This window comes from Salvelinus sp. IW2-2015, linkage group LG13 (assembly GCF_002910315.2).
Source record: "Salvelinus sp. IW2-2015 linkage group LG13, ASM291031v2, whole genome shotgun sequence".
In the NCBI taxonomy this organism is placed as follows: Eukaryota; Metazoa; Chordata; class Actinopteri; order Salmoniformes; family Salmonidae; genus Salvelinus; species Salvelinus sp. IW2-2015.
The window spans coordinates 21,631,118-21,643,451 of NC_036853.1; the positions used below are offsets into that span (position 1 = coordinate 21,631,118).

The 12,334-nt window shown below is 40.0% G+C and overlaps 1 protein-coding gene and 1 long non-coding RNA gene across 2 annotated transcripts in view; both read left to right on the forward strand.

Moving 5' to 3' along the window:
* LOC139028532 (uncharacterized) overlaps positions 1-7,259 on the forward strand; it is a 171,362-nt gene extending 164,103 nt beyond the window's left edge. The window contains exon 2 of the long non-coding RNA XR_011480786.1: positions 5,202-7,259. This is a non-coding gene — a long non-coding RNA (uncharacterized lncRNA). The remainder of the gene's footprint in view (positions 1-5,201) is intronic.
* A 1,663-nt stretch (positions 7,260-8,922) lies between these two features.
* Positions 8,923-12,334, forward strand: part of LOC111971972 (complement C1q tumor necrosis factor-related protein 7-like) — a 20,289-nt gene continuing 16,877 nt past the window's right edge. Inside the window, exon 1 of the mRNA XM_023998768.1 lies at positions 8,923-9,120. Coding sequence (XP_023854536.1) covers positions 9,096-9,120 — 25 coding nt within the window. The 5' untranslated portion in view covers positions 8,923-9,095. The remainder of the gene's footprint in view (positions 9,121-12,334) is intronic.

The following is a 12,334-nucleotide window of genomic DNA, read 5'->3' on the forward strand; positions in this document are numbered from 1 at the left end:
AACCACACACATGCCAGGATAGACTAAGCCAACACATGCAGGACTAGAGTTTCTGAAAGACTCAGACAGCTTTGTTAGGATAAGAGGTTTGGCCACCACATTAGTCAGGATAGACTTAACCAACACTGCAGATCAGCTTGATAATCAATATACATGGATAATCCAACACAGCAGGAAAGACTTAACCAAACATCGGATTGCTTACAACATGATCGCTGGATAGAACTAACCAACACATGCCAGGATAGACTTAAACAACGATGCAGGACTAGACTATAACCAACACATGCAGGATAGACTAAACAACACTCGATTAGTTAAAACACATGCGGAAATTCACATGCAGAAAACTTAACCAACACCATGCAGGATAGACATTGAACCCAACACATGCAGGATAGACTTAACCACACACTGCAGGATAGACTTAACCAACAACAGCGATAGACTAAAATACAGGATAGACTTACCAAACACATTTGCAGGATAGACTTAACCCAAACACATTTGCAGGATAGACTTAACAACACATGCAGAAGACTAACAACTCGGTTCTAACCACACATGCAGATAGACTTAAACCCAACCACATGCAGAGAGGATAGACTTAATTGACCAAGCAAGACATGCAGTTGAAAGCTTTTTATACAACCCACATGCAGGTGACTAGACGTTAAATGACAACACCGATGTGACAAGGGGTAATATGCACTGAACCCATACACCTTTACATACAGATACCTTTAATCCCCATCACATGCTCTCAGGATACTAGCTACTCCTTCTATCCAACCAAGCCTCGTGCTCGATCTAGACTCCTCTCTCTTAACCTAACACCCATGCAGTCGATCTATACCTTAACCCATCCTATGCCCCAGGTATTACGACCTTTACACATACACATCGTCGGTCTCTCTCTCTCTGACATCTTCTCTTAGCGATACCTTATACCTCCACACTATTGCTCCTCATCGGAAATCTCTCTAGGACTACTACATACATCCAAACATTACAGCACTAGATCTAACCAACCCTACTGCAGGATTAGACCTTAACCACACATTGCAGGACACAGATATCATATACAGATATCACATTAAACAGAAGTCACTAACCAGATAGATTATTCATTACCATAAACTAGTCATATAACACATTATAGGCTCAATACAACATAAACAGATAACTCAACTACAGTCTAACAAAAAGCGAGCTATAATTACTTACAAACTAAACAGATATTCATATAACCAGATTCTAAACGATAAACAGAAATCAATAATATTACACCACCCTGATACAACTAGCAAACTAAACGATCAACGCAACTCCTCATCATAAACAATATCATATACAAAGCGATAACGAGAACCACCCCAAACTCCTAAATCGTCCCATCCACTGTGAGTCAAGCACGAACCAAAAAACGATAGAAGAGCCTAACACGTGAACAGAAAAAACATAAAAAATACCACCGGGCGATTTCAACGCGCGAAAAACAATACCCAAAATTTATTCTTAAACTGTACCTCATCGCTCAACTTTTACTCTAAAACCATCCATCTAGCATGGCAAAATTCCTGATTTTCTGCTTACGCAACGATGGTTGATTCTGATCCCCGAACTTATCTCCAAGATAATGACAGGCCACAAACATCAAAATAATACTACATTTTATATTGTCTACGTAACTAGACCAGCGAGCAATTTGTACTTCTCATCTCATCTGCGTCGTGGAGAGTTAAAATGTGGAGGAGTTGCAAGATCCTCTCAGAAGTGGTTTGAATCTGCAGTCTCAGTGGTGTGCATCTCGTTGGGTTCTTTCGGTCTTTAGTTTAGCTAAGGCATTCCAGCAGCCATGTTCCCTACATATGTTCTCTCTTCTCTGGCCTAGTTGTTCTCTCTTCTCTCTGTCTCTTGGCGGCTTGTGGGCTTCTTCTCTGGCTTCCTTCGCATCGTCTCTCTCTCTTCTGCTTCTCTCGTGGGCTCGTCCAATCAGACATCTCGGTTTTTCTCTTCAATCGGTCTTCTCTGCTCTCTCTCTCTCTCTTCTCTCTACTCTCGTCTTCGTAAACCTCTCTCTCAATTCAGCTCACTCGTATGTCCCTCTCTCACTAAACGGAATTCTCTCTCGGGTCTCTCTGACTCTAGTGCCAAATCTCATACTCTACTCATCTATCTTCATTGCTCTCTCTCATTCTCTCTCTCTCTTTCTCTCTCATCTCCTCTCTCTCTCCAGCATCATGTAGTGCTCCCTCATCTTCCAGTACGTACCAACAGCAGATCTACGTTAGCCCAGAAGGCAAAGGATCAGCCAGAAGAGCCCTTTCGTCCTCGTGAGGATCTACACGTCTAGAGCCGGCTTCCAATACAGGCGCCGAAGGCCAGAAAGCAGGTAGATACGTCAAAACACCAACTAGTCTACCCCTGACTGTCTCCACTGGCTGTATGAGACGCGATGCCGACCTGGTGTTGATTCACCAGGATAGACTTAACCAACACATGCAGGATAGACTTAACCAACACATGCAGGATAGACTTAACCAACACATGCAGGATAGACTTAACCAACACATACAGGATAGACTTAACCAACACATGCAGGATAGACTTAACCAACACATGCAGGAAACAGATATCATATAACAGATATCATACATAAACAGATATCATATAACAGATATCATACATAAACATATATCATATAACATATATCATACATAAACAGATATCATATAACAGATATCATACATAAACAGATATCATATAACAGATATCATACATAAACAGATATCATATAACAGATATCATACATAAACAGATATCATACATAAACAGATATCATATACAGTAACAGAAACCACTAAAATCCTACTGTGAGTAGCATGAACAAAAACAATAGAAGCCTAGGTGTAAGAAAAATAAATACCACGGCGATCAAGAAAAATACATTAAAACTACTTACTTAAAACATCTAGCATGGATTGATGTTGATACGTTGTTTGATCCGACATACTTATACAAAAAAATGCTATATTGGTTCTAGACTAGGGGATGCCACCATTTTGTGACGTGGTGGTTTGTGAGGAGTGAAGAAGCTGTTGAGAAGCTGAGTGGTGTTTAGTCAGTGGCTAGTGTCGTCTCTGTGCTGTCTGTGTGGGTCTTGTTAGTGTGTGGACAGAGGTTTTAGTTTAGTAACAATGTAGATATACAAGAATGAGAACATCACAATATTTTGCCTTCACCCCTCCTTTCCTCCCCACCTTTTTATAGTTACTGTGGTTACTCTAATGTAGCAAAGCACTTAAAAGACCAAAACACACACAGTAGCCTGGCTGGATCAGCTAACTACAGGCATACGACTGGGAGATGTGTGTTTATGCGGTGCAGTGTGCCATGTGTTACGCTAGTTGGCTAATCCATACTGCTGTTCAAATGTTGTCATGGAGAAGGATTCGTAAGAAAGCATCTGTCCAATATTTGTTCCTGGGTTGTGTTATCAGGCTATGAATTTTGCAGTTGGATGAAACTGTTCTATAAAAAAATCTGTCTCTCATATGTACAGTAATTACTAGTTATGAGACTCCAGACCTATAGAAAGTGGCCCCGTTTTATGTCCTGCTAGTGAAAGATGACAAAGACACACCCCTTCACTTATAATAATAAAACATTTTGGTCTGCAGAATATATATTAACTGTGTTCTTTGTTTTTTCTAACTGTGACCCTTTGAGGATATCGCTCTTAAATACTTTTCAGGGACAATCCCTCTCTCTGTGAGCAATGACCTGCTGGAGCATTAGCATATCAGCTGTATGGTACTGTACATGTCTGTATCTCTACAGTGTAATATCCCTGTTATTCCTGTGTCATAGTGTTTCTGTGTTTCATGCCCTGGTGTGGAGTTCTTGGTATCCGTAGGTCAGGTGTCAAGTGTTGCTGTTACTACTCTATGGGGATACGATTTTATGTTCATTTATTCACATACTGTATTATTAGATCATTTATTTGTTACGTCTTGAACTTGTGACCCCCTCCCTGTCCCAAGCATCTCTAATCACTTTTGATAATATATTATGCACTTCCCTTTCTATATTTCCCTCTCTTTTCCCTTGGATGATTTGATCCTTGACTCATTTTCACCCTAGCAGTTAGATAGCTGATACAATGCGGACGTGGTTTGGGTAACAACCTATTTTGCTCCATTTCATTACTCATGAAGAATTCTGTTCTAACAAACTTCTACCTATTTATAATTCTACCAGATGATTTATTGAATACAATTTCTTCATAATGACTACTTTAAGAAATGATGTGAGAAGGRGGTGGTCTTAGGTTTTTCTATGTGAAGGAAGAAGTTATCTAATACGTTCTAATATATTCAAACGGAGTCCCGTTGTTACAGGGAATGTGTTTCTGCCCGTCTCTCTGTAAACTAACAGGGTGCTGAGCTATGATGACTGGCTCTACAAAATGGTAGCCAAAAAATGATGAGCAACAGCTTCAAAGCAAATGAAGGATCCTTTAGCCACCAGCCACCCTACTTGTACTCGAGAGTTCTTGTACGGCGTTCGCGGTGTGGTTGGTGTTGTGCTCAGAACAGAACAGAGCTCGCTTTTACATTGTCACCATTGTCCTGTAACACTTGACTCCTTGTGCTGTTTGTTGAGTAATTTGAGTAATATGTTGAACACTGTTACTTTGTACAGTGCCTTCGGAAAGTATTCAGACCCCTTGACTTTTTTCACGTTTTGTTATGATACAGCATTATTCTAAAATGTATTAAATTAATACAAATCCTCAGCAATCTACAAAAAATACACCATAATGACAACGCAAAAACAGGTTTTTAGACATTTTATTTACATAAGTATTCAGACCCTTTGCTATGACATTCGAAATTGAGCTCAGGTGCATCCTGTTTCCATTGATCATCCTTGAGATGTTTCTACAGCATGACCACCTGCGGTAAATTCAATTGATTTTACATGATTTGGAAAGGCACACAGTGCATGTCAGAGCAAAAACCAAGCCAAGAGGTCGAAGGAATTGTCCGTAGAGCTACGAGACAGGATTGTGTCGAGGGACAGATCTGGGGAAGGGTACCAAAACACTTCTGCAGCATTGAAGGTCCCCAATAACACAGTGGCCTCCATCATTCTTAAATAAAATAAGTTTGGAACCACCAAGACTCTTCCTAGAGCTGGCCGGGGGAGGGAGGTGACCAAGAATCCGATGGTCACACAGATCTCTAGAGTTCCTCTGTGGAGATTGGAGAACCTTCCAGAAGGACAACCATCTCTGCTGCACTCCACCATTCAAGCCTTTATGGTAGAGTGGCCAGACGGAAGCCACTCCTCAGTAAAAGGCACATGACAGCCCACTTGGAGTTTGCCAAAAGGCAAGATTCTCTGGTCTGATGAGACCAAGATTGAACTCTTTGGCCTGAATTCCAAACGTCACGTCTGGAGTAAACCTGGCCCCATCCCTACGGTGAAGCATGGTGGTGGCAGCATCATGCTGTGGGGATGTTTTTCAGCGGCAGGGACTGGGAGACTAGTCAGGATCAAGGTAAAGATGAACGAAGGGAAGTTCAGAGAAATCCTTGATGAAAACCTGCTTCAGAGCGCTCAAGACCTCAGACTGGGGTGAAGGTTCACCTTCCAAAAGGACAACGACCCTAAGCACACAGCCAAGACAACGCAGGAGTGGCTTTGGGACAAGTCTCTGAATGGCCTTGAGTGGCCCAGCCAGAGCCCAGACTTGAACCCCACCGAACATCTCTGGAGAGACCTGTAAATAGCTATGCAGCAACACTCCCCATCCAACCTGACAGAGCTTGAGAAGATCTGCAGAGAAGAATGGGAGCAACTCCCCAAATACAGGTGTGCCAAGCTTGTAGGGTCATACCCAAGAAGACCCGATGCTGTAATCGCTGCCAAAAGTGCTTCAACAAAGTACTGAGTAAAGGTTCTTAATACATTTGCAAATATTTCTAAAAACCTGTTTTTGCTTTGTCATTATGGGGCATTGTGTGTAGATTGATGAGGGGGGAAAACGATTTAATAAATGTTAGAATAAGGTTGTAACATAACAAAATGTGGAAAAAGTCAAGGGGTCTGAATACTTTCCGAAGGCACTGAATGTGTGTGTCTTTGTTTTTTTAAGAATCATATTTATTTCACTTTTTAGTAGACAAATAACTATTTGATTTTGATTGTATTTTTTATTTCAATAGGTTTGTTATTATTATTATTATTATTATTATACATATTTTAGTTTTCCTAATATTCTAATTATGTTATTAAGCTGGGCTCTGTTGAAAGACAAAAAGAAACAAACTATTTCAAAAATCATGTCATTATGTATATATTGATGTATTACTATATAACTGTTTTAATATGTCTATGTGGTTGATATATAAGTTCAGCTTTACACCGTTTATTTGAAGGAAGGAAACATTGAGGGTTCTATTATATTCATGGAAGACACTTGAGATTCTCCCCCTGTTGCATCGAGGCCTGCGGTGCCTCTCCTCATAGATGCTCTGAAACTTGAATATAACACATTTTGAAAGGCTGACTAACCTCGATTCTGTGTTGTGACGTGCAATACTGTTTCTAATGTTTGTATAAAAAGTAAGAATTACAGTGTAAACCTTTTTAATGCAGATTTATTTTTTTCATTGCATATTTTGCATATTTCTGATCCACAGTGTCATTTTTTACTGTCAGAAAAGAAACCCCTTTTCATTGCAACTATTTTTAAATCCAGATATCTTTGTACTGATGTAAATGATTGTAATTATTTTGGATAGTGTTTTGCTAACAAAAAGAGATACTTTTTCATGCATATTTCTATTTCATTTCATTTTCATTTTTTAAATTTAATTTAATAGTAGAATACTTTTAATCATTTTTCATATTGTATGTCATTGATATTATTTTGTATTTTTATGTGGCAATATATACAATTTTAAGAGGCTAATTGCATAGATATTTTAATTTGAATAATTTTTTAAGCTAAATCTTTGTAATATTGTTAAAGTAACTCATTTCTAAATTTGAGTTGGTGTATGGATTCACAAAAGTGGTTTGAGGTGTARCGATTGTAATTATTACTCAATGGTTCTTTGATATGCAAAATAGATATAATGTCGATTAAAATGTTTGTTTGTTTTGTATTTAAATGGTGTGTTGATTACAATCTGTTTTCTTTCATTTCCTGAATAAATAAAGACCCATTCTGTTCGGACACAAGATGCTTGCCGTTTTTCTCTGTGTTTGTCTCTATGGCTCTGCCTAATGTTTAGGACAGTTGTTCACACCCTTTTTTGATTACTGTACCACCAACTGAATTTTGCTTTGCACGGAGTACCCCTGATGTACCCCCTCATGCATTTTACCTGTAAGCCTATGGTCTCATGAGTCTTCTCAAGTACCCCCCGTGGATAGTCCAAGTACCCCCATGGGTCCATGTACCCATGGTTGGGAACCACTGGTTTAGGATGCCATCACTATTGCTTAGCTATTCTTGACTAAGCTACAGTATATAGGGAGAAATTACCCTCTGCTTTCTAGCCTAACTGTATAAGGAGTCTTTAAGTTGTATGTCTGAATAGGAGTGTAGTGAGTGATATGAAACATACATGTAACTGTCAAAATAAGTAAACACAAAGTACATTGAAAGCAGGTGCTTCCACACAGGTGTGGTTCCTGAGTTAATTAACCAATTAACATTCCACCATTCTTAAGGTCATGTATAAAAATGCCCAGTTGCCCATTTTGTATGGCTTAGAAGAACGGGGGGGTGTGTGTGTGTGGCGTGTGTGTGGTGTGTGTGTGTGTGTGTAGTGTGTGTGTGTGTGTGTGTGTGTGTGTGTGTGTGTGTGTGTATGTAGTCTGTGTCTGTGTCTTGTGTCATGGTGATCACCAAGATCTCAACCCATTGAAACACTTACGGGAGATTCTGCTGCAGCACCTGAGAGCATTTTCCACCAACAAAAGACCAAATTATGTAATTTCTCGAGGAAGAATGGTGTCACATCACTCCTATAGAGTTCCAGACTCTTGTAGAATCTCTGCCAAGGCACATTGAAGCTGTTCTGGCTCATGGTGGCCCAACACCCTATTAAGACACTTTATGTTGGTGTTTCCTTTATTTTGGCAGTTACCTGTATGTAATCTAGTCTTCTTGAAAAGTGATTAAATGTTGCGTTATAGATTGACCCAGCCAGAGGCTGGGCTCCACTGGGACTAGTAAATATAAGGCCAGGGTCATTGTGCAGTCCATATGATATACTGCTTAGCACAGCAAGCATCCTGAGAGAGTGTGGGAGCGAGGGAAGGAAGTTTCAGAGTAAATGGGTTTTGAGATCAGTTTTGACAGATGGCTAGGTTTGACCATGACCAGGGTAAACGTGACGGTCATTTGCCCACTCAGAAACCTACCTGTGTTTCCACTGAGAAATGGTGTGTCAGTAGCCAAACACCAGCCAGGATCCCATCCTACAGCCCTCCTTTACCAAAGGCCCTATTTCCCCTCCTCTCTGTCCTTCTTTTACTGTATATATAGCTCCATCTAGAGGCTAAATGTGGCTATTGCTACAACTTCTCAGAGTAGCTAATACTGTACTTTACCCGAATGATCATGGAGTTACAAGAATCACACTCCAGAATGATGTATGGTGTCAAGAGTTGACTCTTTATGGTTGACTTTATGGAGGAAAAGACTGGTGCAAAGGGTGTGTGTTCAGGCCTGCACTCTGAACTTGAGTCGGTGATAGTTGTTTTGCTTTGTGGAAAGTTTGTAAGGAGACAGAGGGAGTGGATGAGGGAGAAAGAGGGAGGGGTGAGAGTGAAACGGAGAGGGGAAGGTTTACAAGACTCTAAAAGGGAGCAGAGAAACAGAGGGAGTCCTACACAGATGTTTGAGCACACAGGCAGAGGGTAGGAGAGAGACAGAGATTGAGAAAGACACTATGTTATCCAAGGACATTCTCCTAATTTCTCATCACCAAGGAGACAGGACTGTGACCAGGAAGAAGACCTGAGGATTGACACAAATATCATAATTTGAAGTCGTTCAAGTGGTCAACATGAGGAGCAGCTCTCAAGCCTGTGGTAAGAGCATTCAACTGGCAAATCAAACATCTGCATGTTCCTTCATTCCATACGTTATGTCAGTGCTKTGATCCCTAAGATTATAAGCCCAGTTCCTCTGCACATTGATCTGGTATTGGTAGCCTATTTCCTGTATATAGCTCCATTATTGTGTATTTCATTTTAATTCCTCTTGTTACTACTATTATTTGTATTATTATTTTTAAACTCTGCATTGTTGGGAATCTACACCAGTTGTATTCGGTGCATGTAACAAATACAATTTTGATTTGTACGGGCCATACATTTTTTGAATAGATCGGAGACGCTGACATGCTTTTACAGTAACCTCATCTGATCAACACCTTTGTCTTTATTGCTCYTTTTAGCAGGCGTACCAATTTATAAAATGACACTATGCTTTAGTCATTCTTTTAAGAATGTGTAAGTGTCCTTTCTTTCTCTGTGTGTGAGCGTGTGTATGCCCAGGTGAACACTTTGTCTCTGTGTGTGAGAATGTCTGCATCTGAGGCAAGTTAGAGTAGAGTCCGTGCTTTAATGATGGGTAAGTTCCAGTGATGACATCATCCCTGCTGGGCAGAAATGGCAGACAGAGATTCTCACTCAGAGAATAAATAGTCCTAATTAACTATGGGGGTCCTAAGGGTATCTATTTCACAGTGCTGTCTGAGCTTGCACACACCAGTATGTGAATGTGTGTGTGTATGTTCATGGGGAGGGCTGTGTGTGTGTGTGTGTGTGTGTGTGTGTGTGTGTGTGTGTGTGTGTGTGTGTGTGTGTGTGTGTGTGTGTGTGTGTGTGTGTGTGTGTGTGTGGTGTGTGGTGGTGTGTGTGTGTGTGTGTGTGTCTTTGTGTGTGTATGCGTGTGTATGTGTGTGTGTGTGTGTGTGAGTGATGTGCAGGTCAGCTGTTTGTTTACCCACACCCACCCGCAATTGCTAATAACCCATCAGCAATCGCCCAACTATATGTGATAAAGTGATCATCTGAGGCCCGTGCCTGACCCTAACCCGCTAAATATAGAAAATGCGTGTACAGTACATTTTTTTTGACAGGCCGTTTTAGAAAGGCCTATGTTTCTGCATATAATTTCTGACATTTTGGTTGGCAAATTTGTCAGTCAACTTGTCTGTAGTTAGATACATGCAGCTTCTCTTCTGTCATTAACTTGTTGCCAGAATAATGTCATAAACCGATAGAATGAATGCTTCAATCCTAGTTGACTGTAATGTTTTCTCTTTCATCTCTGCTACTGCACTCCTCCTGCAGAAAAGATTGTTGTACGGACCAGAAAGAGAAAGGCAACTCTAAAATAGTTTCCATGCTAAATTTTCAGTTGTGACTCCAGTTTTAGTGAAATTAAAGCTGTGAGAACTACCCAACAAGATTTCCGTTCAGCGCTTGGATCATATTTTATCTGGGTTGTGGTACATTCAGCTTTAGAACAGCAGGCCTACCACCATGGTTACTCAACACTGCAACTTAGAGGCTGCTGCCATAATGTTAGCATGAGACATGAATCTCAAGGTAATTTAATAACGAAACATAGTCATTCAATAATGTTTTACATACCTGTTTTATTCATTTCATATGTAATATTCTGTATTCTACTGTATTTAAGTCAATGCACTCTGACCAATTGCTCGTCCTAAAATTTATATATTTCTTAATTCCATTTTTTAACTTTTAGATTTGTGCATTGCTGTGAATTGTTAAGATACTACTCTGCACTGTTGGAGCTAGGAACACAAGCATTTCGCTAACCCGGATATAACATGCTGCTAAAATAGTGTGTGACCAATACAATTAAGATTTGATTTGACTAAAGATAGCACCCTTTAGAGATGTCCCTAACTGTGCATTCATCTCTCAAGATGCTAAAAGAAAGAAATCTGAATTTCTCCCTCCTGTTCCCCAGTCCAAAATTGTACATTTGGTGTATCAGTTTACTCGTAAGAAGAATGCTTAATTGTGCCATGAAGTCATATTAGAATTATGCTATGGGAAATTATAGGACCTACAGTTCAGTGTCCAGATTTCAGGGCTTGTATTCCATATAACCCATCTGAATCCATAGCCTACATTATTCCTTGGCTGGTCATTTTGAGAGGTCCCCCAATGCGTGTGAGGTGCAATGTGTTATAGCGCCCCTTAAATAATCATCACACATAACATGTGTGCTATCATCCTCCTTTTACCACTTCACCAAATCTTTCCCAAAACATTAAGGCTACTGTTTTGGCCCTCCGTCTATTATTTTCCAACTCCTCCAATTTGCGCAGCTTTTCTGTGTATGAATTAAACTCCGACGTTGTCTTTTTTTGCCTCGCTGGATCTACGTTAACTTCTTTTTCTGTCCGCAGTCCAAAAAGCATATTAGCAATTGCTTGTGTAGGCCTAATTTGGCGAGCGTAGCTACACATCCTGACACTTGCGTGATTATGGAGAGTCCTACTGTAGGCCGGGTCAATCATCGTTACTGCTAAAACTGCCATGACGCTGGGCGGATGCCACAACGCGTAATACACCATACAAAGTGCATGGAAATAATTCGGTATAAATGTAAAAATTCTAGCTTCAAATCATAATTTACTCGACCCCTCTCATGTAGTAAACCTCGCACTATTTACTCACTCTTCAATTCCTTTACCACTTTGTGTTGCTAAATAAGGTAGTTGTTGTGGAAATTGTTAGATCAACATAGCGATTTCCGCTACAATCGCATTAACATCTGCTAACTCTAGGTATGTGACCATAGACATTTGATTTGGATTGAGAAATGTAATAGGTTAGAAGACATTTATATAATAGTGTAGTCGTACATCAGTACAATAGAGGTAGGTGACTAACCTAGTATGAAAAAACTAATAATATAAACGGCCAAAAATCTGTGTTGTAAACCATGCATGGGAATTATTTCCACGCAAAGTATGAGAGTTTATCATATGAACGTTTTGCTTTGAGAGTGTGATAAAATGTATGCACAGCCATGTCCATGCGATACGCACATTGCCAGTGTGGTGGAATACAGGGAGACTGTTTGTCAAGGGTAGAATAGAGAAGGGGAAATATATGTATATTGTATGTTGAAATATGTGGAATATTTGTGAGAGTTCAATTTTTTGGATTTTCCAATGTGAATTCCGTGCAACATGACAGGCTATATCATAATAATTAGACCACATCAGGGCATTTGTTTACAATAATAATCCAA